Source organism: Dermacentor silvarum, chromosome 5 (assembly GCF_013339745.2).
Source record: "Dermacentor silvarum isolate Dsil-2018 chromosome 5, BIME_Dsil_1.4, whole genome shotgun sequence".
In the NCBI taxonomy this organism is placed as follows: Eukaryota; Metazoa; Arthropoda; class Arachnida; order Ixodida; family Ixodidae; genus Dermacentor; species Dermacentor silvarum.
This window is the reverse complement of record NC_051158.1, coordinates 166,048,971-166,075,602: the sequence shown is the minus strand read 5'-3', so window position 1 is coordinate 166,075,602 and position 26,632 is coordinate 166,048,971. Positions and strand designations below refer to the sequence as shown.

The following is a 26,632-nucleotide window of genomic DNA, read 5'->3' as shown; positions in this document are numbered from 1 at the left end:
TGCGAGGCGGCCGGAAGGATCTTTCAAATTAATGAGCCAGCAGAGCGAATGGTGATCGCTAATAACGGTGAAAGACCGACCGTACAAATACGGACGAAATTTCAGAACTGCCCATACCATTGCGAGGCATTCTTTTTCAATGATGCAGTAATTAGCCACCGCTCCGGACAGTGTCCTGCTGGCGTAAGCGATCACCTTTTCGCTGTCGTCCTGCCATTGTATGAGCACTGCCCCTAGACCGACATTACTAGCGTCTGTATGCAACATCGTTGGGGCGTCATCGAAGTGTGCAAGCACGGGAGGCGCTTGCATGTGTTGCCAGAGCTCGTGAAATGCCCGCTGCTGGTCTTCGCCCCAAGTGAAAGGAATATCTTCTCTGGTGAGCTATGTTAACGGCCACGCGATGCGTGAGAAATTCGCAATAAATCGCCGGCAATAGGGAACATAGTCCCAGAAAACATCGCACGGTCTTTTTGTCTGATGGGGTGAGGAAATTAGCGACGGCAGCAATTTTATCCGGATCAGGTCAGACTCCTTGGTTACTGACGACGTGACCGAGGAACTGGAGCTCTTGAAAACCAAAATGGCACTTTTTAGGCTTCAACGTGAGACCGGCAGATCGTATTGCTTCAAAAACAGTTTTCAGCCTTCGTAAGTGTTCGTCGAACGTTGCGGAAAAGACAATCACGTGATCCAGGTACACCAGGCATGTTTGCCATTTGAGTCCAGAGAGCACAGCGTCCATTAGACGCTGAAATGTTGATGGCGCTGAACACAAACCGAAGGGAAGTACCTGAAATTCGTAAAGTCCGTCAGGCGTCACAAAGGCGGTTTCCTCACGGTTTCTCTCATCCACTTCGATCTGCCAATAACCGCTTGTCAAGTCCATTGAGGAAAAGTAGCACGCGTTTCACAACGTGTCCAAGGAATCATCAATACGTGGCAGTGGATAAACGTCCTTATTTGTGACCTGATTGAGCTTCCGATAGTCTACGCAGAAGCGCAACTACCGCCCTTCTTTTTTGCTAAAACTACAGGTGACACCCAAGGACTATTAGATGGTCGAATAATGCCATCTTCCAGCATCGTCTTCCCTTGTCTTTGGATTGCCTCGCGTTCTTTTGGGGCCACGCGATAAGGGTTTTGTCGAATAGGTCCAGCTTCGACATCAGTAATGATGCGATGTTTGGCAAGTGGAGTTTGACCAACTCTTAACGCAGATGAGAAGCAGCCCTGGTACTGGTTGATGAGCTCAAGAAGACGGTTCCAATATGTAGCTGTAGATGTCGATGTAAACGAATGCACCACCTTTGGTAAATCAGAAGCGCAAGGCTGCACATGAAGACTTCTTGAATATGCGAGATGTCTAATGAATGTGTAAAATGAGTAGAAAAAGCGAGGTGCAAGTGCAGAAATCAGCAACAACAAACTCCAAGGTAGCTGCATCGGAAGATGATGCTCAGCGTGCCTTTATCGACCACGCTGTTAGCTCAACAGAGCACTCAAACTTGCTCAACCAGTAATCGATGAGTGCTACATAGCTTCCATGCACCGTAGACGCCATTAATAATTAATCGCATCCACGAAATGCACAACGAATGCACACTCAACATGGGCGTAGGTACACAAATCAACCGGTGAGTGCCCCAGCACCCTGCCAACACATTTCCAGCAGCGTGCGCAGAGGGCAGCACACCCAAATAGAAAAGGCGGTGCCAATTTGCATCCTGGTGACATGCTTTTATCATAAGCTTGTGTGACCGCGTCGCGTCTCCCTACCAGTGTGCACACGTTCCTCTAAAACAGGAATGAAAGCTCTTCCCTCGTTCTTTCCCAATATTGAAATGAATTCCCGTGACAAGTTCCTTTCATGCGAAAGGAACGCGTTAGAGTTGCACTTCGAACATTGGAACGTGTCATTACATTAACGTTACATTTTATGATTCTTTAATTAAAATATAGTGTCGGATAATCCTGAGGCAAGGGAACAAGAATTCAGGATCGCCAGTCAGCCTCTAGAGTCTGTAAAGGAGTACGTTTATCTAGGTCAATTACTGACAGGCGACCCTGATCACGAGAAAGAAATTTACAGAAGAATAAAATTGGGTTGGAGTGCATACGGCAGGCATTACCAAATCCTGACTGGGAGCTTACCACTGTCGTTGAAAGGAAAAGTGTACAATCATTGCATTCTACCGGTGCTAACATATGGGGCAGAAACTTGGAGGTTAACGAAGAAGCTCGAGAACAAGTTAAGGACCGCACAAAGAGCGATGGAACGAAAAATCTTAGGACTAACGTTAAGAGACAGGAAGAGAGCGGTGTGGATCAGAGAACAAACGGGGATAGCCGATATTCTAGTTGACATTAAGCGGAAGAAATGGAGCTGGGCAGGCCATGTAATGCGTAGGATGGATAACCGGTGGACCATTAGGGTTACAGAATGGATACCAAGAGAAGGGAAGCGCAGTCGAGGTCGGCAGAAAACCAGATGGGATGATGAAGTTAGGAAATTTGCAGGCGCAAGTTGGAATGCGCTAGCGCAAGACAGGGGTAATTGGAGATCGCAGGGAGAGGCCTTCGTCCTGCAGTAGACATAAAATATAGGCTGATGATGATGATGAATCCTGAGGCGAAATAAAATGAGCAATTTAAAACTCACATCAAACTATGTATATTATACAAATTTGAACATCGCCGGCAGCAGATTATCTGGAAATAAAAAGAATCCAAAGAAATGCTCCTATAAGGATTTTTTCAGGGAGCACCGGACATACTCCAGACATGTTTAGTGCAACTTTGGTGCTCGTCTATTACAAGTGCAACCCATACGGCACTTTCCACTTCGGTATTCAAATGCTCAGTCAGGATACTGCGCTTAAGATGCGCAAATAGTCAGTTACTCACATGCACCAATATAATTAAATTTTTTGCACAGGAAGCCACACCGAAAGAAACAATACATAGGCGTTCAATGAATGCTAATTCAATATTGCAGTATGAGTGGGAAAAATAAATGTCCAGAACACATATTCGCAACTTAGTTACGTGCCTTGTTTGAACTCAGCAAGAGTTGCATCTCGATATTGGTGCCTGACAAACGAACCTGTTTTTCAAGCGAAGCTTGTATTGCCTCACAAGTGTTGGCGGTCGTGGTAGTGTCATGCTAAAACCCTATCGAAAACGTGTCGAAAACTCGCGTCTCATTCTCTTGGTATATACCAAAACTGGCATGGAAGGGAACAAATGTATGACTAGCATGACTGATAGGTCATGACATCAATAACATCACATGCTTATCAGTTACGTCACGAATACTTGCATAGGATATGTGCGCATGATCCAGGGACAAGAAAGAAAGGAGGGAAGGAAGGAAACAAAGAAAGGAAGAAAGAGAGAGAGAGAAGGAAAGAGATATCACGTGGGGCTCATACCAAGCCGCACATTTGAGCTCTGCTCCCACAGTAGAGCAGGTGTGGGGAAAGCTGCGCCGGTGCCGGATTATGTGACGCGCTCGACCAATCAGGGTCGTTTGGTGTGTTATGGGGAGAGAAAGCAAAGGGGTTTGGCGCGCACTCCGCTCAGATCAGTTTCGGCGTCCGGATGGGAGGGCATTGCGTGGTGCGTTCAACCGAGTAGCAGGCTGCGTTTGAGCGACGGCGCTGCGAACTGGCTCGGGAAAGGGCTCGTTGTCGACGAGCCGATTTTAGCGAGAGGGCTTCCGAAGCCCAGGCGAAACGTCAGTGAAGAGCCGCGGACACCGAGTTGCGGAAGCGCGATGTTGACGCCAAAAGTCAGCGATGAGCCGCCGACCTTGAGTTTAGGGCAAGCGAAGCAGGACGCCTGCGACAGCGTGGTCTTGCCCCAAGCTTCGCTTATCCCCATTTTCTCGACAGGGAAGGGCTGGTGATTTTTTTTTCAGCACTTCATTGGCTTGAAGAGCCGTTCCACCAAAGCGCTTGAGGGTAATGCCGTGTTGTACTCGAGGAAAAGTTGGTTCAATCCCTCGAAGTTCATCTGCGACAGCGGGTAGTCAACTGGTATCAGCAAGTACTGCGACAGCTCATCCTGTGGATCAGCTGGAAGGGTTCGCGGCCCGTGAAGACTAGAAACTTTCCATCCGCCGCGTAGACCCTCGAGTGGCCCTGCGATCCTGACTTTATGGTTCCTTTGCGGCAGGCCAGCATGGAGGAAAGAAACTACAGGAGGGAGCGTCACGTGACGATCCTGAAGCCTAGTAATAAAAAATACAACGGAGAACTCATGCAAAAAATGCCTCATAGTCACGTGACAGGCAACCGGCAGTCTTTGCGCCTCACGTGGTCGCCCATCCGCCGTGCGTGATGTGCCGCGTATGTGCGTGCGTCTGTTCAGTGCCGTGGAACGCTTACAGAAGGAACGCCGTTCCCTCTGCCGTTCCTTCACAAACGTAATGAGTTACGTTACAGTTCCACCAACCCTTAATGGAACGGTGGCGTTCCTCCCAAAAGGAACTAGTTCCAGGAACGCCGTTCCGTACAGCACTGCTCCCTACCACCTCGTCTCGTCCTGCCACCTTGCGCTCCTTCGCAATGCATGCTGCGCCTAAAAAGCCGGCAGATCCCACGCCCTGTGGGAATCGATGTTATGAGAAGCAGTGTGCAGGAAGCCTACCAAGTTAACGAAACGACCCTGAGAGCACCAAGACGTAGGCAGCTGTTTCATGACCTACATGACACGCATGTCATGACATTCACGTCACGAGTCCTCAGGAGTCATTGAGGCTTGAGCTATGCCTAAGAGACCTTAAGACGAAAGCTTTAGTCATTCTCATGACTATGACTTCGACCATTACCCTTTAGCATTTTCCTTAACTTAGTACCATAACCGAACCCATTCCATTGGTTTTTAAATGTTAATATTTTTGCTGAGTCATTGTCATTTTAGCTGAGTCACGCTCATGACTATGCCTACTATCATCATCATTTAGTGTTTCCTTCCCTTAGTACCCATGCCCGAACCCATTTCAGTGGTTCTTGAGTGTTAATGCTTTTTCGCTGGGTCACTGTCATTTTAGGCGGCCGTTTCTGTGGTGGGAGGGTTCGAGCCGAGGCGGCCGAGGAGGCAGGCTGAAGCCCGAGGGCCGCGGAGTAAAGACACACGCTCCGAGTCCCCAGCAGAAGTGCCCCCGTTTATTCACAGCACAGCCTTTATATGCTACATCCTATAGAGGGCGCCTCATAATCGGCTTAGCACTCGCGCCCTCTACATCCCCCCTTTTGGGAAAGTAACAGAAAGCAACCCCTTGCTCTCAGGTATACAACGTAATGACAAATGTCTCATGGCACGTTCTACAAGTTCAGCCGCACCGGCGGCCTAACACAACGTCCAGACCGAGTGCGTACAACTGACCCAGGCGGTCTTGAGGGAGTAGCCGGGGCAACCGGTGGCGATGCAACTGGTAGAGGAGTAAGTGCCCTGGGAGTTGGACTGCTGCACACAGGCTCTGGGCGAGTTGGAGTCTGTGGCAGGCTTTCAGATCCTCGTGTCCGTGGACTGGAGCTGCCGAGGTCTAGACCACCTGATGACGGAGACTGCTGCGGAACCAGATGTCTCCGGTTGCGGACGAGAGCACCTGCATCCGTCTGGACCACGTAGGAGCGTGGACGCTGCGCTGGGCTAAGAACAGTGCCAGCACAATCTGTGTCGCGAATCCACACTCTCTCTCCCTCCTCCAGGGGCCGCAAATCTTGTGCAGCATGTCGACGGTCAAAATCTTGACGCTGGCGACGTCGTTGGGTAGTGTCACGCCGGTGGAAGTCGGCAGCGTTAGGTGGTTCTGGAAGAAACGCGGCCATGGGGACCGGAAGGCGAGTCCTGAGGCTGCGCCCCATGAGCAGCTGAGCAGGGCTGTACCCGGTCACGCCAGGTGCGTTGCGGTATGCCAAGAGGGCCAAAGGCCAGTCCGGAGACTTCTTGAAGAGTTCCTTAACCGTCCGCACCATACGCTCGACTTCCCCATTAGACTGCGGGTACCTGGGACTGCTGGTGACGTGGGAGAATCCGTAGCTCTGGGCGAAGACGCGGAATTCTGCCGACGAAAATTGAGGCCCATTATCGCTGACGAGGGTCTCTGGGATCCCATGCCTTGCGAAGACACTTTTGATGATGGAGATCACCGCTGTAGACGTCGTCGAGCGAAGGGACAGCACTTCAGGGTACCTCGAGTAGTAATCTACGAGGAGAAGGTAGTCGGCTTCTTCGTGATGAAATATGTCCACCCCGACTCGCTCCCAGGGACGGCTAGGCGTCACGGTAGGCAGCAGTGGCTCTGCTCGCTGGACCCGCGTGGTAGCACAGTTGGGACAGTTCTCCACCATTGTCTTGATCTGACTCCCCATGGTCGGCCACCAGACAGCTCCCCTGGCGATGGCGCGGCAACGGTTCACTCCGAGGTGTCCGTCATGGATGAGGGAGAGGACGTGCTTCCGCAGAGAAGCGGGCACCAGCAGGCGTCCACCGCAGAGGAGAAGGCCGTCACCAATACTGAACTCGGCCCGATGAGCCCAGAACTGAGCCATGCTGAGAGGCAGATTCTCTTTCCTAGGCCACCCTTGCTCACAGTACAACTTGAGCTGCGCGCACTCCCCATCTGCAGCCTGGTGAGCTCGGAAGTCGTCGAGGAGGACTGCAAATGTAGGAGGGATAGCACGGAGTGCTTCTTGAACGTACAGCTCCACCTTGTCAACAGCTGGAGTCGCTGGCAGCTGGACGACTGGGTCCCTTGAGAGTGCATCTGCGGTGGCCAGCTGTTTCCCAGGAACGTACTTGACATCAAACTGGTACTGGAGAAGGCGGATGCGGAAGCGCTGGATTCGTGGTGGCATGAGATCGAGATCCGCGGTTCCTAGGAGCTGTACTAACGGCTTATGGTCGGTCTCGAGGGTGAAACGAAGACCCCGAAGAAACTCGTCGAATCGGTTGATGGCCCAGGTGGCAGCCAGTGCCTCCTTTTCGATCTGGCTGTACCTCCGTTCCGTTTCAGTCAGCGCTCGAGAGGCGTATGCAACTGGTCGGCGCTCCCCTGATGGCTGGTCTTGAAGGAGGACAGCACCCAACCCGAAGGAACTGGCATCTGCGGAGACTGTCGTCAACAGTGCAGGGTTGTACCTTGCGAGGCAGATGTCCGACGACAGCATGCTCTTGAGCTTTTCAAATGCTGAAGCCTGCGCTGGTCCCCATGTCCAGGCTGCAAGCTTGTTCAGGAGACTTCTGATTGGCGCAGTCGTTTGAGAGAGGCCCGGGAGGAAGCGACCGACATGGTTGAGCATACCGAGAAAACGTTGGACACCATGAACGTCCTGAGGAGCTGGCATGCGCTGAATGGCGGCCACTTTCTCTGGATCCGGAGTGATGCCATTGGCACCGACGACAACGCCAAGGAACCGCACGCTGGACACGCCGAAAGTGCACTTGGCAGCGTTGAGGGTGACCCCCGCTTGTTGGAGGCGACCAAGGACTGCCTGGAGGCGTTGGTCGTGTTCTTCTGTGGTGCGGCCAAACACAAGGATGTCGTCCATAAGGTTAACAACACCAGCCAACCCTTCCAGCAGGCGAGACATCTGACGCTGGAAGTATTCCGGGGCCGATGTTATGCCGAATGGGAGGCGGCAGTAGCAATACCTGCCAAACGGAGTGATGAAAGTCGTGTACTTCTGGGAGTCGCGCGCCAGGCGTACTTGGTGGAAGCCTGAAGTTGCGTCCAACTTCGAGAAAACGCGTGCGTCACCGAGAAGTCCGAGGGTTTGGTCGACGGTCGGGAGTACGTGGCGTTCACGCAGAACGACTTGGTTGAGTTTGGTCAAATCAACGCACAGGCGGTAACCCCCCGCTGGCTTCGGGACGACGACAAGTCCCGCGCACCAGTCCGTCGGTTCGTCGACGCACCGGATCACGCCCTCCTGCTCCATCTTGTCGAGCTCCTTTTTGACTACGTCTCGTAGCGGTATCGGGATACGCCGGGCTGTGCTGAGGGCATACGGTACCGCGTCAGGCTTGATACGTATCGTGTACTCTTCCGGAAACGTGCCCAGGCCGGTGAAAAGGGCTGGAGGGACTTCACGAGGTGGTGCGTCCGGCAGAGCTGGTGCGACGGCGCCGACAAACTTGACGACCCCAAGGGCAACGATAGCGGGATAGCCGAGAAGTGGCTGCTCTTGTCCCGCAACGACGTAGAGGCGCTCTTTGACTTGCCTGCCTCTCCAAGACAGCGCCGCGTCGAAGGTGCCGAGAAGCTTCAGGGCTTGTTTCCCGGGTCCGAAAAGTTCTTCGCCTCGCGGCTTATCGAGGACGGCTGGGCAGCCGGGAAACGTGCGCGGAACCACCGAGACGTCGGCTCCAGAGTCCACTTTGAAGACGAGAGGGTTCCCGTTGACACGCACCTCAACGTACCGCCCGTTGCGGGCCACCGCCGCGACGGAGTGGAGCTCGACGGATCCGAGGCGCTTCCCTGAGCGACATACCGCCGCGAAGTGGCCTCGCTTCTTGCAGTGGTTACAGACCGCTTTGGCCGCTGGACAGTCAGACCGTCGGTGAAACTCGTGACCGCAAAATCCGCATTGCCTACTTAGGCCTAGGCCGCATTTCAAAGCCTCGCCAGCTCTGTTGCTCGAGTGCGAACCGTCGGGTCGGTCACGTGACGCAAAGTCAGCAAAGTTGCCAGAGTCCCGTCTATTGCGTCGTCCGCGTGCACGCTGCGCGGGTTTACGCGAAGTCGCCGCGTCCACGTGAGCTGCCGTAAGCGGTTGCCCAGCGGTGAGGGACAGGCGTTGTCTTTCGCGTTCGGCGTCTTCGTGCTGACGAGCTTGCACGAGTGCGTCGTCCAGGGAAAGGCTCGGAGTGCGGCACAGCTTGTCTGAAAGGCGAGAATCCGCCAAACCCACGACGAAACGGTCGCGAACAAGACGCTCTTCAACGGCAGGTGACGGGTAGTTACACTTGCGTACCATGTTCCGAAGGGCCGTGAAGAAACTGTCGACGGTTTCGCCTGGCTCTTGCGTCCGCTTGTGGAACCGAGAGCTCTCGTACACCTCGTTTACGGGGTGCACGAAGTAGCTTGTGAGCCGCCGGGTGACTTCCGCGTAGGACTTGTACGCTTCTTCATCGGACATGAGAGAACTGAGGACAATGCGTGCACGGGGGCCCATACAGTAGAGGAGAGTCCTAACCCTCGTCTCGTCCGGGGCTGCGTGCATGCCGGTGGCGAAGGCATAGTCCTCAAATTGCCGTAACCAGGGCAGCCACTCGCCGACATCGTCGAAGGGGAACGGAGCGGGACTCCGGAGACTGGCGGCAGCGAGAGCAGGAACTGGAGTGTCTTTGTTAGCCATGGCAAGTCGCGGGAACCACGCATCCCACTTCTGACACCATGTGGTGGGAGGGTTCGAGCCGAGGCGGCCGAGGAGGCAGGCTGAAGCCCGAGGGCCGCGGAGTAAAGACACACGCTCCGAGTCCCCAGCAGAAGTGCCCCCGTTTATTCACAGCACAGCCTTTATATGCTACATCCTATAGAGGGCGCCTCATAATCGGCTTAGCACTCGCGCCCTCTACAGTTTCATGACCTACATGACACACATGTCATGACCACGACCTACTCAAATACTGACCTGCTCAGCTGGTGGCTTTTTATGGAGCTGCCTGCGCCGGTTCTCGTTCCAGACTTCGGCGCTAAGGGGGCGCTCGAGTTACCCCGCCTGAGCATCGACGTGCAATGATCACAGCACACGCGGGCGCGCTGTACAAGTGCTTCACTCATATTTAGGCATATTTTGATTTATTGTTATGTTTGTGACAGTGAGAATGTTTATGTGAACTTCAGCCAACATTTGAAAACGTGTATTTACAAAAGAAGCAACTGCACCAAAACTGGTGCACTATTCGGTTCTTCAGCAAATAACTGATGTTTCGCACGTTTCTTTCTTTGTTTTGTTGATCGTGCAAATGAGAAATGGGCTTATTTGTCGTGCACGAGCTTAGCGAACCTTATTATGCGCTCCCTGTGTAAATACTATTTCCAGCGGTCGCTTGAGGGCAATTGAAATGGTTTTTTTTTTCTTAATCCAGCAATAGCGCATAAGCTTTAGCATCTACCTCATGCACGTATACAGAGAACTCCTGCCTCGGGTACGGCAGCCCACCTTTCGATGTCATAATGATACCCGCAGTCGCAGCCAAGATGGTAGAGCACGGCACCTAGCTATAGCTATATAGCTTTCCACGCACCACTGAAATAGTGCTGTATCTTCTGCGGCTCTTAGTAGAAAGCTGGCGCTGAATGTTTTCATGTTGCTAGATTTGTTCGGGACCCTTTAACAATTATTTTGGGGCCCGGAGAGTGCCTAAGGTGCATTGTACTGTTCAAGAAACTCTACAATCTGCAATTAAATTCCACGGCCCAGTGTGCAAGTCTCGGCACCGTCAACTTCGCAATCTTCTCAACTCTCATTAAAGACTATAGTGGTGCATCTGTTTGTACCAATTCATGACTTGTCGTTCTGCGACAGGCTTTGCGACGCGCGTAATGTATACGACCAATGACCGTTTATTTACTGTATAACATACGTGCTTGCACCTCGTTCCACTTCCTTTTTGCTGATTGCATGCGACTCACTTTTGGTACGACAGGCACCGCACGTGCACCTAGGGCAAAATGCAGTACATCTTGCCTTCAGTCTTTATGTCATATTCTGGCCTAAAACCATCTCAAGTGAAGTAAAGGCTATATGCTTCCAATCTGAACTTGATTGTGGGGATGTCGGGCCCTTAATAGAGACGTATAAATAATGAAAGTGTACGCGATAAGGCACCAACGGTAATAATTTTTTTTTCTGTGGCACAACTTATTTGCACGAATGTTTGTTGCAAAAATATATCGTGCAACCCTTGCCCCTGCATGCTCGCAATGCGAATTTGATACCGGTGGCGAAGGTATTCGGGAAATGCCGCTAAGTCCTAAGGGCGCATCTCTTTAATCATAAATCACAAACGCATAACAATTTGAGACATGTGGCTGCACTTTTGGCACTCCAATTAACATTAGGGCAGCCTCACCTTTTCTAGAAACAGCATGCCCCCCTTTTTTTTAGAAACAGCATGCCTTGATCCACTTTTTGCACCCAGGTGCGTAAAGCGGGGACTAAATGTAAGGCGTATGCCAGGCGTCTTACCTTGCCGTGATTTACACAGTCACGTAGCGTGCGGCATTATTGTTGATTTTACTCAATCAACGTACTTTTGCTCATTTTCTTAGTCATACAAAGTGCATACCCACGTAAACATCACGGTTTGGCGCGAGCAGACGACAGCAAAAGTGCGGCGCAGATGGGGTAACTAGTAGCACCATAAGGCTCGTAGTGGCAGAAATATGAGCTAGAACAGGCGCGCTGGCATTCTGCTCGCTGGTCAGGTCAGTAGTACAGTAGGTCGTAGTCATGACCTATTATCTATGTTCGTCATACACTCTTGTCATACTATGCCAATTTTGGTACCTACCAAGTTAACGAAATGACCACGAGAGCTCCAAGACGTAGGCGGCTAGATAGACAAATAGATAGATACTGTCAAAGTAGCAAATGTTCACCAAGAAATGCTTCACATTTAAAACGACGGCGAACGTAGTTGACCCGTGCCATTTGTCTGCGCCGAGTGTGTTTAGCGATTCTTATTGTACGGCGGCTCGGACGCGTTTCATTCGAAAACGTCGAAACGACAACCGCAACTTTCTTTTCATTGCACCCCGCTCATGCTGTTCCACGTCTTTCAATTTCTTAGGCTGCGTCACACTCTCCGCCGCATTCCAATCATTACAGCGATTCTTTCTCCGGCACTTTTAAAGCGAAAGCTTTGCTATCCTAGTCGAGCCAAATGTCGCCGTCGCCAGCAATTTGACCGCAGCTGCGCCGTAGCCTTGGCAACGCATCACGTGACTCACTGCGCCGAGCTCCGCCGCCGCCGCCGGCTTGACGCATGCTCTCCGCAACTGGGTCGCCACCTAACCACGCGACTCGTCACGCACCTAAAATAAGCGCCGCGCTCGCCTTGTCAGCGCGAGCTTGGCCATGGATGAGAGCGAGGTCATCTAGAATTGCACGGGAGTGGGAGGCTTTGAGCCGTCGTCAGTCAGCAGCCTCTAACCACCCCGCAGATATCGCCCGGCTAGCTGGAGAGGGTCCGGAGTGCCAAGCACGCGAAGCTAGCATCGAAGACCGAGGAAGAGCGAGCCGTTAGACTCGCAAAACGCTTGGAGTTGTCAGTGTATAATTTATACTTGGCATAACGATAAGTGTATACCTATAATAATTACAGCTAACTCAAAGGTTAACCAAGTGAAACCAAGACTTAACCAGGCTAAACCAAGCTTTCGCTTTGCATATGCATGATTAGGTGAGCTAAGCGGCAGCCATTTTTTTCCTCGTGTTCACTTTTGAACTATCTGCTCGCGCCTCGTGCTGACCGTTACACATCTCGTCGGCCCGGTTTACTTCTTACCCGGACAATCTGAGTGATTTATGCCTGTCATCTCCCTCTTGGCAACCTCGACTGGCTGACAGCTTAACCGACTATTGAACAATGCAGCTGTCTTGAGCTACGAAACTCTGCCTCCGAACCGCCCTCTACTGCATTGTCCAGCTCACGCTGTGCATTAGCACACAGATCGTCGATCTCGATCATGCTTGCTGGACAGTATTGCGAAGAGCTCCTTGCATTTGCTTAATCGATTGCGGCATACGAAGGCGCAGCAGCTCATAACACAGCTCTTGTCATAAAATTTTAGTCCAGGGTGTGCACAAAGTACAACTGGCGCCGACGCGCTCTTCTCTCATTTTATCGATGCTACTGAAGCAGAAATGGCAGCGGTGCTCGAATGTAAAGAAGCGACCCCGGAGTATAGTCCCACGTGACACCGACAGGCCAATAGAAACGTGGTGGTGGCCTTGGCGAGGATGGGCGAGTGGAAATTGACAGGAGTCATCACCGAGACAGCATTCTTGAAAGTGTGTCGCGACTTTAAAAGTTTGAAGGGCTTTATTAATACTTACCTCTGTGGAGCTTGTGCCATTGCCATTAGGTCGCAACGGACTTCGCAGCCTGGCGTTAGAACATCTATGATGACCATGGCATCAAAAGGTGAAATAAATAACTTTCACAAATAAAAAAGAGTGTTAATTCAGCAAAATCGATGTTAATTGTTCGCTTAGCATGCCAGCGAATGTTACTGCATTGTATGTTCATCGACCTTCTATGAAAAGCGCATGTATTTTATTTGTGGACGGGCCAGGCCGTTTTTATATTGCCACCTAATAACGATCTAGAGCAGCGTGCAGAGCACTGCCAATAAAGCATAAAGAGCACTGCCAACAAAGCGTAATGCTATCTTTTATTTTTGTCAAATCCTTCTAGGGATGAAAATCAAGTTTGCAAACAAAAATATAAAGAACTGAACGTCAGGCATCACGTTACGCAGGTTGCAGTCAAGCACACATGTAGTAATTCTTTAACATTTTAAAACAACACAGTCACTGTATTCATGAACGAAAATTAGCGTGCCGAGTTTATCTTTGCATTCAAGGCAGGTTTGAACATCCAGGTCAAACTTGTACGTCAGCTACCTTGATATATTTCCTGATATTGCGCCAGCAGTATTCATTGAGATCGTCTATTTGCATCCGGGTACCTTGCTGAGCGATGCACTCAACCCTGTCCTTGACAACGGAGGCCGCCTTCATGAATTCGTTCAAAGAGGCGATGCTGGTGAGAGCCCTTCGGGTCATTTCTTTCGCCTGGGTTTCCCTAACGGACGCTTTCTTTTGCACCAACTCCACAAGTTTTGGATGCTCGGCGACAAGCTCGACAGTGCGTGCGCAGTAGTTGGTCCGGTTTCCCATCACGAAGCAGGCGGCACGAGTCACAAGGCTGGAATTGCGTCTGGTGACTTCGGCCAGGATCTTGGAATCCTCATCGCTTTCATCGTTAGCTTCCACAGACACATGAAGTAGGCTGTAGTTTTCTGTTGCTCTCGGTGCGAGGCAGCGCAGAAGGCGTCCGTTGTAAGTGCTTGTGTCAGGACCCATCGACAGTGACAATTGGTGCAGCGTTCGACTGCGGAGAATTGCTTTTGAAAGCGACAGACAGTCTTCCTCGCTTAGCAGTGGGCCATCAAATGTGAATTTACTTAAGGTAATGCCTGATGATAAGGCACTGATCAAGTAAGACTGGTCCCCATCAGCTCGAGAATAGGGTCCTATGTATGACTGCCAGCTGATATACAGCTGGAGATCTCGTAGATTTTTCGCCGCCCTTAAATACTGAGATAGGGTAATGTGAATGGATTCTGTGAAGCAATCATTATGTAGCTTGATGCAAAGCGTCCTGATGTGGCTGCATGAACCCAGGATAGAAAATGCGGTGCATATATTGTTAGCATGAATTGGTGAATAGCTATGCAATGACACACACTCAACCTCGCGACACTCGGGCAGTTCCGCAACGTTACTCGTGCTCAGAGCATGACCTTTGATGGTCACTCTTCCAGCTAAATTGCCATCTCGAATCGTGCGGCATACCATACTCGCGCAGCGGTTGTCAAGAAGCCGCTGCACAGTCACGTGTTGTAATCTCGTGCTGCCCGCTACGGCACGGAAGAAGCTACAGCATTCTTCTTGTTCAAATCCGAGCATGTCCAGAGTGAGGTCCGTCAAAGTGGAGTTCTTTGCCAGCGCGCACGCCCATCGGCGGATCCTGTCATCGCGGTGTTGCTGGTCACCACTGATGTGGTCATTAAAGGTTGAAAGGTCCCACCACTCCGGCAAGATTACGCTTAAACTGCGCAGAGCAGTGTTGCGAGCAACCACGTCGGCAAATATAGCAGTACCTTCACTACCGTAGATGGGTATGTTTACAGCCAACTTCTCGAGTGTTGTGATGGCAGCAATGGTGCTAACGAGTTTCTCCAACTTGGCAGTGCTGCAAAAGTCGATAGATTTGAGACTCAGCTTCTGCAACCTTTTGTGCGCCTTGACCAAAAAATCAACGAAGCCATCCGATGATTCTGCGCTGACGAGTGTGAAGACGGAAGCTCCAACCGCCAGATCAGTTATGGTAGAGTTTCGAATCAGCATTGAGACCAACTTTCCCGCGTCCGACTGGCTTAACCTCAGGTCCGCAACGTCTAGTACACTGATTCCAGTAATATATTTATCTATCCAGAGTGCGGGGGACAATTTGCAGACTTTGAGAATGTCCACTCGGTTTTGAAACACGAGCTTTTCGATGTGAGTCAAGGAAGTAATTGTTCTCAAGATATTTGCGCTGAGGTCCGGGTCTCTCAAGGAGATTCTATGGAAGTCGTAAATGAGCAGGCTTTTCACACGTGTATTCCTATATAGAGTTCGAAGGAGGACGTCATGTATGGCCACGTTACCGTCTAGTTCTACAAACGTGATGCATCTGTGTAGCACCAACAGTTGTTTTAAGAGTTCTATTGCGGCACGAGTGCGAAAATCTGACTTGTCACGTGTGAGCCAGGCATGCCTTGAGTACTTTTGTGAAGTGCGAACAAGGCACAGTTCCCCAAACTCATCTTCTGCTTCCCTCAGGTGGAAGCCTACGTGCCAAAGAACATCATTACAGGCTTCCAGGTGCCGTTGCACCTCGCAAAGCGGAGTCTTGTCCGTCTTTGTACAGGGCAAGTGAAGCATACCGCTGTGAAAAGTGCTGCTTTCGTAGGCGGACCCTGGACACTTGGCTTCATATGTCTTGGTGCACTTGTCCTATATCTTGATCACAGTGTCGAACTTTTGATAGCCTCCGAATGGTCTTGGCGAGGTATTTCGGTGGTCACAAACCTGCGCTACAGGAATGAAATAGATGTTACTCTTCAAGAAACATCACTTTGTGATTATCCTCTACAGAACCCAGCGAGTTATACCGAATTCATTTCATTACTGACGTCTTGAAAGAACTGGACAATTACAAATAAAATGACCTGTTTTAAGGTAGCCTAATTTTGTACAGTGCACTTACAGTATCACAGGGAACCTGACAGCTGCTGCTCTATGTGCGGCACAAACATTCTTCCCAAGAAGCGTCATGACTGCTAGGCCATTTATTACACAGAAGGCTTGCGCGGACACCACCTATAGCTTGCAAATTCTGGAAACCAACTTAATTTCTGCATGTGACAAGGACGAGCATAATCAAAGCGTGCGCCGCGTGTCACACAAGCCAGCGAAGGAGTACGTCAGCTCCGCGGAAGCGTCGACAGAAGTAGAGAGCGCATACGCCACAGACAGCAGACGTGATCAACGGAGACTAGAAGCTTCGACAAGATACACGAAGGTTACGTTATCGAGAGGAGAGAGAGGGGGCGCGCCGAACCACCCGTCAGACCCCGACAGACTGCAAGTGGAGCTAGAGTAGGAGGGCGACAGCCAGAGCCGACGGATGAGTAAACCATGCCGCAGTAGCGCACCCAGGATCTCTGCCAGGGGGGGTTGCATTTTTGGTGGCGGTGGGGGGGGGAGCAAGCACTTTGCATAATATGCAATTTCCTTGCTTTAGCCAGAGGAATCCAACACCAAATAAAATGCCTAATAATTATAATAATATAATGACACCAAGGATGACGACGGTGTTTATTTCTTGAGCGTTTTACAAAAAGTAACTTAAAAGTGAATGAATAAATGCAAGACAGTGATTGAGTGTTTTTGTTAAAGAGAAAAATGCGACCTCGAGCCCCCTCCTGAATTGTAATAGCAATGTGAACAGAGCACTGAAGCTACACGTTGGACTGGTGGAGCTGGACGCGTGGGGGGGGGGGTTACAACACCCTCCGTCAGTGCGCCTCTTCCATGCCGACCACGTGGTTAACGTTTGGTTATTCAGCATGCTTCATGAAATGTCATCAGTAACGTGGACAGCAAGTTATTTTACAAAACAACACATGCATGATTCATATATAAACGTTGCAAAAGCTATAAAGGTTCGCTATAAAATGATATAAAATTCCAAGTATGTTACACCAACTTGTCCAAGCATCTACGTTAGCAGTGGAAATGTTTTAATAGCTAAATGTGTGGGAGGTATTTTTTTTAAAGGAAATTCAAGGTTCTTAGGTGTGCGCACTTGCGCAACGTGATTTATCAAAGGCTACAAAAGGAGAACACGTTAGTGTATACGAGGGGCTCTAGCAGAAATCTTATATTCACGATTCAAATGTTACAAAATGACTCACATCGTTGACCTGAACAGAATTCACTTGAGAACCAGAAAGCGCGACTTGTCAATCAAGATAAGCCCGCAACTGCGACAGCACGCATACCCAATTCACATGTTTGGCTGATTCGGCTAGAAAAAATTATTTTAAATGAGTGCCTATGCTCTGATATCATGATCAGTCATCGATGCGACCATAACAGACTAGAGATTTGCAGTGTGGACGATACCTTGTGATGAAAGTGCACAGAGCAAGCGCAACTGGCCCCATGAACGGAAAATCGTGCGCCGAAACCGTCAGCTGTTGAACCGGAAGCGCCGAGCAGACGACGCGTTCCATGAGCCTTTAGGAGTGTACACCTCACCTATAGCTTAAATCTGAACAAGCCTTGCCACCTATATAGCCTGATAATGCTGTCATACATCACTCAACCCACCATTAATTAAATACACCTTTACTGCAGCAGCAGAAGTATTAGAAAAAACAGCAGGCCTTGAGCAAATGGATATACATACCAAATTCTGGGCTGAGCTGACCAACAGCAATCAGCACTTGTGGCTATTTGTTGTCAACGATGCAGAGACCGCCTAGATCTTCATGGGCACAACAAACATCAGCAGAAGCTGTAAAGACAGCAGCAGCGAAGTAAAACACATTAGACAAATGGCTGTACACACAGCCAAGGATATGGGCCCAGGGTACTTCACCACGTAACTGCCCCAAATTTGAACATATGCTTCTCGGGTTACCGTGAGAAAAGTTGTTTTAGCTGTAAACATCGCGACTGTCTAGAGTTGGTCTAGGTAGTTCGTAACTGATATTCTAAAAACAGCACCGACAAAAATTAAAGCAGACACAGTGCCTGTGTCACGTACCTTCTTGCTCTTGTTTACAATGTCGATCACGGATACAAAGTTACGCACATGATACGTGAACAATGAAAGAAACGGCCGTGTGTATAATAGAGCGACGAGCCGATTCGTGTACTCATATATGTTTGCCTTTGAAGCGAGTTTGTTTACCTATTCGCTCACCACGTACACATGGCATGACACAAGAAGTGAATAGACTGTCACTATCTGGGTGCAACAAATGGAAAGTGCTGACGTCCAGTACAAGCAGTGAGGAAGGGAAACAAATGAATGCAGCCATGTGTGTGATCGCAGCTAAGCACAAAGCACAACCATCCCGTGACTTCCGCATGAGAGACGTGTAACCTATAGTCATCTCATAAAGGCGGAGAAAAAAATACCCGCGAGCCAGCATTTGCAGCACTAACAGCTCGCATAACACTCGGACCGTTTTCTCGCGCGATGGGTGCTACGTGTACGCGTAGAAGCTTTCGCTGAGCGAAACCGAGACCCGTCGCATAACACTCGGATCGTTTTCTCGCGCGATGGGTGCTACGTGTACGCGTAGAAGCTTTCGCTGAGCGAAACCGAGACGCGTCGCATAACACTCGGACCGGTTTCTCGCGCGATGGGTGCTACGTGTGCGCGTAGAAGCTTTCGGTGAGCGAAATGATGCATCGGCACTAATGATGATGCACTCCAATGATGCATCGGCAGAGTTCGTAAATTTCACGCTGCTCCTGCCGTGACCCTCTCCAGTCGAGAAATACCTCGGTTGCACTGCAGTATTCAGTGCAGCACCCAAGCGCATTCACTGCATATTTAAGAAATTTATGCAGCTGTGACGACTGAAAGCACCGAAAGAAAAATTTCTGCGGGACGCAATTGCGCCCAGAACCGCGCTCGTATCGAGAGAAAAAAGCCCCCGAGGTTTTGCGACGCGTTTCAGAAAAGCCTGTAGTGCGGCCTGCGAAAACCCGGGAGATTCTCTACGCAGAGAAAGGCACAGCAAACTCTTGTCCCATTGCAGCCATCGTCTGCAGCGCAAGAAAGCGGTCCGAGTGTTATGCGACGCGTCTCGGTTTCGCTCAGCGAAAGCTTCTACGCGTACACGTAGCACCCATCGCGCGAGAAAACGGTCCGAGCGTTATGCGACGCGTCTCGGTTTCGCTCAGCGAAAGCTTCTACGCGTACACGTAGCACCCATCGCGCGAGAAAACGGTCCGAGTGTTATGCGACGCGTCTCGGTTTCGCTCAGCGAAAGCTTCTACGCGTACACGTAGCACCCATCGCGCGAGAAAATGGTCCGAGTGTTATGTGACGCGTCTCGGTTTCGCTCAGCGAAAGCTTCTACGCGTACACGTAGCACCAATCGCGCGAGAAAACGGTCCGAGTGTTATGCGACGCGTCTCGGTTTCGCTCAGCGAAAGCTTCTTCAAGTGCATGTACATACGTTTTTTTCATGTCATGACTAAAGACATGGCAACCCACGCATAGCTGTTGCACCTTTCTAACAGTGACACACTTTTGTTTTAACTAACGAGCGCACGGGAACTTCAGTAGTGCTCGTCGAAGGCACGAACAAGTTATTCTGCGATTTCTGCGCGACTGCGGCAACTGTTTCGTGCTAGCTGGCACTCCGAGATCACTTTCAACCACACGCAAACGCGGTTGCCCCTATCAGCGAATGAACAGCTGGGTAATCGTACAGAAGCTCTAGCCGTACTCTCACCTTTGCTCTGCATCCGCTCTGGTAGCACCGGCAGCTGGGCAACAAATGTCATCAAGCCCTGGCGCACCGCGATGTCCTGAACTCAAAGCTTCTAAACAAGTACAAACAACAAACACGCGAGCGACAACAAACCTCTGCTGATAAGCGGGCCTGCTTGTCGTGAGCAGTCGGCCTCGTCTCGTGAGAGAAGCGAAGTGGTGGTCGTGAGAACTAGTGGCACTGCGATCGCATCTATTGTCACTTCTAGTTTCGCTTCTGCTTTCACTTCTGCAATAGCATTGGTATTAGAAATGGACGATCAAGTTTTTTATTCGATTAACGATTACTCTTTCTTTAAAATCCTAACTTAAGCCCACTGCGCTGTTTCTTTAACGTGTACCTTTTGTACTGCTCTATCATACTGGCGGTTGTGATGCCTTTTGCACTGCGGCTCGTGCTACAGTTTTGTTTGGTTTTGTTTACAATTGTATGGGTAACTAAGTCATTTATTGACCCTTTTCGCGGCGATCCCGTGGGCGCTACCATGTTTGATCACGTGGTTACGATGGCTAGATGGGTAGGTTGCGGTAGAGTGACCTAGAATATGGGAGAGTGTCCAAAGCGCCGCGCGAATACATGGGAGGAGCGAGGACCTTTTTGTGTGAACTCCCGCGCCGCGGCGCTGCTGTACCGGACCCAGAAAACTGTCAATCAAATATTTGGACTGCAGGAGGGGTGCAAACCAGGAAACAGCGGTTAAGAAAAAGGTTAAGGAAACAGAGAGGGGTCTGTGGAAAACAGGGATGCAGACGAAATCAGCACTGGGCACATACCGAACTTTCAAGCAAGAAATTGCCAAAGAAAATATCTACGATAATTCTAGGGGAAGCTCTTTGTTGTTTGAAGCCAGGACGGGAGTATTGCGGACTAAGATGTACCGAGTCAAGTACCAAGGTATAGACACGTTGTGCTGTGCGTGTGGAGAAGAAGAGGAAACGGCTGAACACCTCATACTTTTCTGTAAGGGGCTTAACCCTACTGTGCAAGGCAACGGGGCTGATTTTTTCAAAGCATTGGGGTTTAGGGACAGTGAAGGCAAAATAGACTTTAAGCGGGTAGAAATAACCAAACAGAGGTTATCTGATTGGTGGATAAAATTAAGGCAGGGGTGAAATTTCACCCACCACAAAGTACAAATTATGTTAATAGCCATGGCTAGGTGGCGTATGCCCCCGCCCGATTTAAAGGGTTCAGCCTCATCCATCCATCCATCCATCCATCGTACAGAAGCGCCGTGGAACAACTTCTTAAACTGTAGAAGGGAAGCATCCAATTTGATCAATGAGAAGATCAGAAGAAAGGGGAGCCAATGGTTGTCAGAAGTAAACAAAAAGGATAGAAAAGCAGCGAAGAAATTTTGGAAACATCTCAACTCCTTGAGTAATAAGACTAGCCTAGAGCAGAGGTTTATAGTTACAGCTCAAGGTGTTCGACTAGAGGGAGATGAGGCAATGGAACATATAAGAACAATGATGACAGAAAAATTTAAAGAACGAAACATAGCATGTGCTCAATCAGGTGAGGATGGACTAGTCAGTGCAGTGGCTCCACTGGCACAAAGCGAGTGGGAAAGGGCAGAGAAGAGGGTTCCTAGTAGCACGTCGACAGGTCCTGATGGCATCCCAATTATGTTGATAAAGACATTGGGCCCAAAATCTAAGAAAGCATTAAGAGAGGCAGTGAGCAAAATGATAATGGACGGTAAAGCCCCTGACGGGTGGAGACTGAGCAGGATGAGCATGATATATAAGGGAAAGGGGGACAAAGCCGACATAAACAACTACCGTCCCATAACAGTGACGTCAGTGGTTTACAGGGTGGTGATGCAGATTATAAAGGACAGACTGCAGGCATGGGTGGAGAGCGAGGAGGTACTGGGGGAACTGCAAAATGGGTTCCGAAAACAAAGAAGGTTAGAAGATAATCTGTTCTCATTGACACAGTGTATTGAAATAGCAGAAAAGGAACACAGGCCCCTATGGCTTGCCTTTCTGGATATCAAGGGAGCCTATGACAGTGTAATCCAAAAGGATTTGTGGGACATACTGGGCACTCTAGAGGTGGAAGATGGAGTAAGAAATCTTTTAAAAGATATCTATAAAAGTAACAGGGTGCTTATAAAATGGAAAAACAAGGTATCTGGGCCTATAGAGATACAGCAGGGGCTTAGGCAGGGGTGCCCTCTGCCACCTCTGTTGTTCATGCTGTATTTACAAGGATTAGAGAAAAAATTAGAGAGGAGCGGACTTGGCTTCAACCTTTCTTATTTCAAGCAAGGAGAATGGATTAAACAGTCACTACCAGGACTGATGTATGCAGATGACATTGTACTTATGGCTGACAGCAAGGAAGACTTGCAGAGATTAATGGACATCTGTGGTAAAGAGGGAGATAGCTTAGGTTTGAAGTTTAGTAAAGAAAAATCGGCAGTCATGACTTTTAATGATAATCAGGGCAGCGAGCATAGGATACAGGAGGTTACGCTGGAGGTGGCGGATAAGTACAAATATCTTGGAGTGTGGATAAACAATGGGGCTGAGTACCTAACGGAACATGAAAAATATGTGACGGCTAAAGGTAGCAGAAATGAAGCTGTGATGAAAAATAGGGCACTGTGGAATTACAATAGGTACGAAGTGGTGAGAGGGATTTGGAAAGGGGTGATGGTCCCTAGTTTGACTTTCGGCAATGCGGTCCTGTGCATGAGATCAGAGGTTCGAGCAAGGTTGGAAGTTAAGCAGCGAGGGGTAGGTAGACTGGCTCTGGGAGCACACGGAAATACACCAAATCAGGGGGTACAGGGTGACATGGGATGGACGTCATTCGAGGGCAGGGAAGCCAGCAGCAAGATAGAATTTGAGGAGCGATTGAGAGAGATGGCAGAAAAGCGGTGGGCAAGGAGAGTTTTCAGTTATTTGTACATGAGGAATGTTGATACAAAATGGAGGAAGCTGACCAGAAAACTGTCATTCAAATATTTGGACTGCAGGAGGGGTGCAAACCAGGAAACAGCGGTTAAGAAAAAGGTCAAGGAAACAGAGAGGGGTCTGTGGAAAACAGGGATGCAGACGAAATCCGCACTGGGCACATACCGAACTTTCAAGCAAGAAATTGCCAAAGAAAATATCTACGATAATTCTAGGGGAAGATCTTTGTTGTTTGAAGCCAGGACGGGAGTATTGCGGACTAAGATGTACCGAGTCAAGTACCAAGGTATAGACACGTTGTGCTGTGCGTGTGGAGAAGAGGAAACGGCTGAACACCTCATACTTTTCTGTAAGGGGCTTAACCCTACAGTGCAAGGCAACGGGGCTGATTTTTTCAAAGCATTGGGGTTTAGGGACAGTGAAGGCAAAATAGACTTTAAGCGGGTAGAAATAACCAAACAGAGGTTATCTGATTGGTGGATAAAATTAAGGCAGGGGTGAAATTTCACCCACCACAAAGTACAAATTATGTTAATAGTCATGGCTAGGTGGCGTATGCCACCGCCCGATTTAAAGGGTTCAGCCTCATCCATCCATCCATCCATCCATCCATCCATCCATCCATCCATCCATCCATCCATCCATCCATCCATCCATCCATCCATCCATCCATCCATCCATCCATCCATCCATCCATCCATCCATCATCCATCCATCATCCATCCATCCATCCATCCATCCATCCATCCATCCATCCATCGTGGGCTTTCTCCGCTGCGGAAGCCGCGCCAAGGCGGCGGGCGTCTGCTACGAGCCTGATATTTTGGTTGCTATTAGCCAAAATCGCAATAATTTGGGATATATTAAGTACCACGTCACCACAACGTAATACCGCAGTGACTCACCGCACAGAGAACGCGTTTGCTGGCTGTGAATACGGGTATTTTGTCCATATCCTTCTAGCTCGCTTGGTCCGCGCTTACGCGACTGTTTGAGTAACGCATTCCGCGCGCTTACTTCATTTATTTATGCGTGGAATGAGCAACGGGAACGTGCTGCAGAAGAAAATAAGGTGGAGATCGCGATGATAACCAGGAGAACGGGCAGATATGGCTAGCTCATGCTAACGCTTTTACACCCTATCGTTTCCTTTCTTTTATTTCGTGCATTCTATTTGTTTACACTACTGCCTCCCGCGCTCTGCTGTTTCTGTATTAAGGCGAAATCCTTAACTGGCTCTTGGGAAGCGGAATGTGTCAGTCGGCGGGGCCGCGGTATACCAAAAAATGTGGTTGATCCCTCTTATATAGGAATCGGTATAGAACACGAAAGTGAAACGTGTCTTCACAGAAGTAGTGTAATGTTTATTGCACATTGATATATAATGTCTATTGGTGTTTTGTGGCTAAGCGCCCTTAGGCGTTGATGCACCCACGCTGACGCCTGGTGGCACGTCTCCTCCATCACGACTACCAACGTCGATGACCATGAGCAACCGTCGTGCATATGGAAGCTGCACTACGCTGCACACGCTAGCACAACGCGAAAGACGAAGCACGTAACTGACACACTAATACAACGCGCAAGACAAAGCACGTAACTGAATCGTCACCGAGTCAAATCAGCGCGTACAGCGCGTCGTAATTGCAGCCTCCGCGATCAACTTCAGAAACATTTTCAGAGCTAATTGCGGAGGCCACGCTCCGCTGTGCTGAGTACGGTGAACGCCACCTAGGTGGCGTTGGTAGTGCTTCTTGATGCCAGCGTCCCTTCGAATGCTGGCATCGAGGCGTCGTAGTGCTGAGACCACCGAAGCGTTCACTGTCGGTGCGCGTTAGTGTCATAATGCAGTACTTCTCTTTTCTGCTCGTAGGCGGCGGCACCGCCCCGAGCAAGAGCGCGGGTACACGGAGGAGTGTTAAGCCCAGACCACACGTACGCGCGTAAGCTCGCGTCTACGCGCCTTGCGGTTGCCGCGCCTAGCGAGGAATGGCGTTTTGCATCCACAAATACGCGCGACAGCGCGCGCTCACTGGCATCACTTGTTTACACCTTGGCAGACGCCACTTCGTATTTCGTTGTTGGCAGTGCTTCAAAATGCTTCGATATTTATAAACGTAATTTTTATCTTTTTGGAGCTGTTAGATCAGCCCAAAAAGTGAAGAAGAAGCACTTTCTTGCATGGTATAATTCTGCTTAACTGAGAGTTGAATGTACCGCGCCGTCGCTGCGTAGCCAGGCGCGCCGACGCGAGGCAGCCCAGGCGCGCGATAACTGAGAGGTGCTGATCAGCGAGATCGCGCCGCGTTTCGACGCGTACGAGCCGTGCCGCACCGTCTGCGCATGCGTGGGCGCGCGGACGCGAGCTCGCGCGCGTTTGCAAGCGTACGTGTGGTCTGGGCTTTAGATATATAAGGCGCGTCTGTGTAGCTCTCTGCAAATGCGTTTGTGGCGCAATGGGTTAAACGCTCGGCGATCTATCGTCGCGGACCGAGAGGTCGTGGGTTCGATTTCCAAATTTTGCATGTTTGTGGAACTTTTTCTTCTGGTTTCTTTCTTTGTATTATGTTCTATGACGTATTTCCGTGACGGAAATACGTCAGTGAAGTCTTGGTGGACCCCGGCATAAAACACTTTCGTGTTAAAATAAATACTAACCGCGTAACTCTCATGTCTCGTTCACTTGGTGTATATCACAAAGTATAGCGTGGAAAGGCACAAATGTGTGACTAAGATGACTGATGGGTCATGGCATTAGTAACTTGACATATTTGCATTCACGTCGCGATTAACGACAACAATATCACGTGTGGTGCAAACCCACATTTTTCGTCCAGAAATCCCTCTCGTGGTGTGGGTGTGACGATAAGAACGTGTCGAATGCTAATCTCGATCTCAACGTGTCGAACTTACCCATATATCATTAAGAACTGAGAGCACAGGTAAAGGGTAATAATAGTAATGATAATTTCTGGGGTTTTACATCCAAACATCACAATTAATATGGCTATGAGAGACGCCGTTTTGAGCGCTCCGGTAATTTCGACCGCCTGGGGTTCTTTAACGTGCACCTATATCTATGTACACGAGTGTTTTATGCATTTCGCCTCCATCGAAATGCAAGCCGCCGTGGCCGGGAATCGAACCCGCGTCCTCGAGCCAACCTACCAAAGCCACTAAGCTACCACGGCGTGTAAGTAAAGGGTACGCGAGAAATATACGGCGGCAAAAAACAAGACAAACCAAAATGAATGAAATGCTAACAGTGCAACATTGTGCACGTACGTCTCATTTCATAATTACGAGCGAACGTCAGAAAACGAACATGACGCTTTACGGATGTGCAACTCGTCTTTCGCCTTCCTGTGTTGCAAGAGCGCACACTAAGCGAATTTTAACATGAAAGTAACTGTAGGAATATTTATTGCGTATGCTCGCTGTTTCGTACACAGCCAATGTACTTACTGATAAATATTTACATACTTGTAGTTACGTAATGAAAGAGGCAACCCAGTGAACCATTAATGTACCATAGATGTCCATAGAACATCATGTTTGAGACATTGCACACATCCTATAGATATCTATATTTATCCAAACAACATTACAAATACGTACCATGGATAATCTAAGTCCCATCCAGATCACGTTGCTCTAACGTTGAAAGGATGTCGCAGCTGGACATAAGTAACCTCTAATAGATGTTCTTTTTGGGGATGCAGGAGGTCCATAGAACATCTAGTGGATATTTCCTGCTGACGCTATACTGAGCTGCATACCTGCGAGTGCCACAGCAGATGTACTATTGAATACAAATGAAATGGGAACAGCA

The 26,632-nt window shown here is 49.6% G+C and overlaps 2 protein-coding genes across 11 annotated transcripts in view; both read right to left on the bottom strand.

The window, feature by feature from the left end:
- The window catches only part of LOC119453864 (gastrula zinc finger protein XlCGF7.1-like), a 310,713-nt gene extending 290,696 nt beyond the window's left edge, over window positions 1-20,017 (bottom strand). For 5 of the 10 annotated variants that reach the window (XM_049666960.1, XM_049666956.1, XM_049666961.1 and 2 more), the window contains exons 1-2: window positions 19,835-20,014; window positions 17,819-17,874 (exon numbers count right to left, since the gene is read on the bottom strand). Coding sequence is in view for 3 of the 10 variants with exons in the window: in XM_049666953.1 (XP_049522910.1) it covers window positions 13,626-15,734 (2,109 nt within the window). In the remaining 7 variants the exon portion in view is untranslated. Of the gene's footprint in view, window positions 1-13,396; window positions 15,887-17,766; window positions 17,875-19,555; window positions 19,758-19,834 lie in introns of those variants that run through there. The other 5 variants (XM_049666953.1, XM_049666954.1, XM_049666955.1 and 2 more) reach the window with 5 other exon arrangements.
- LOC125945812 (uncharacterized protein K02A2.6-like) lies at window positions 5,331-9,368 on the bottom strand. The gene is made up of 3 exons (XM_049668105.1): window positions 9,287-9,368; window positions 6,319-8,551; window positions 5,331-5,658 (listed from the first exon to the last, which is right to left on the bottom strand). Exons 1-3 carry the CDS (start codon window positions 9,366-9,368, stop codon window positions 5,331-5,333), a joined length of 2,643 nt encoding a protein of 880 aa, XP_049524062.1.
- Window positions 20,018-26,632: the final 6,615 nt, after the last annotated feature.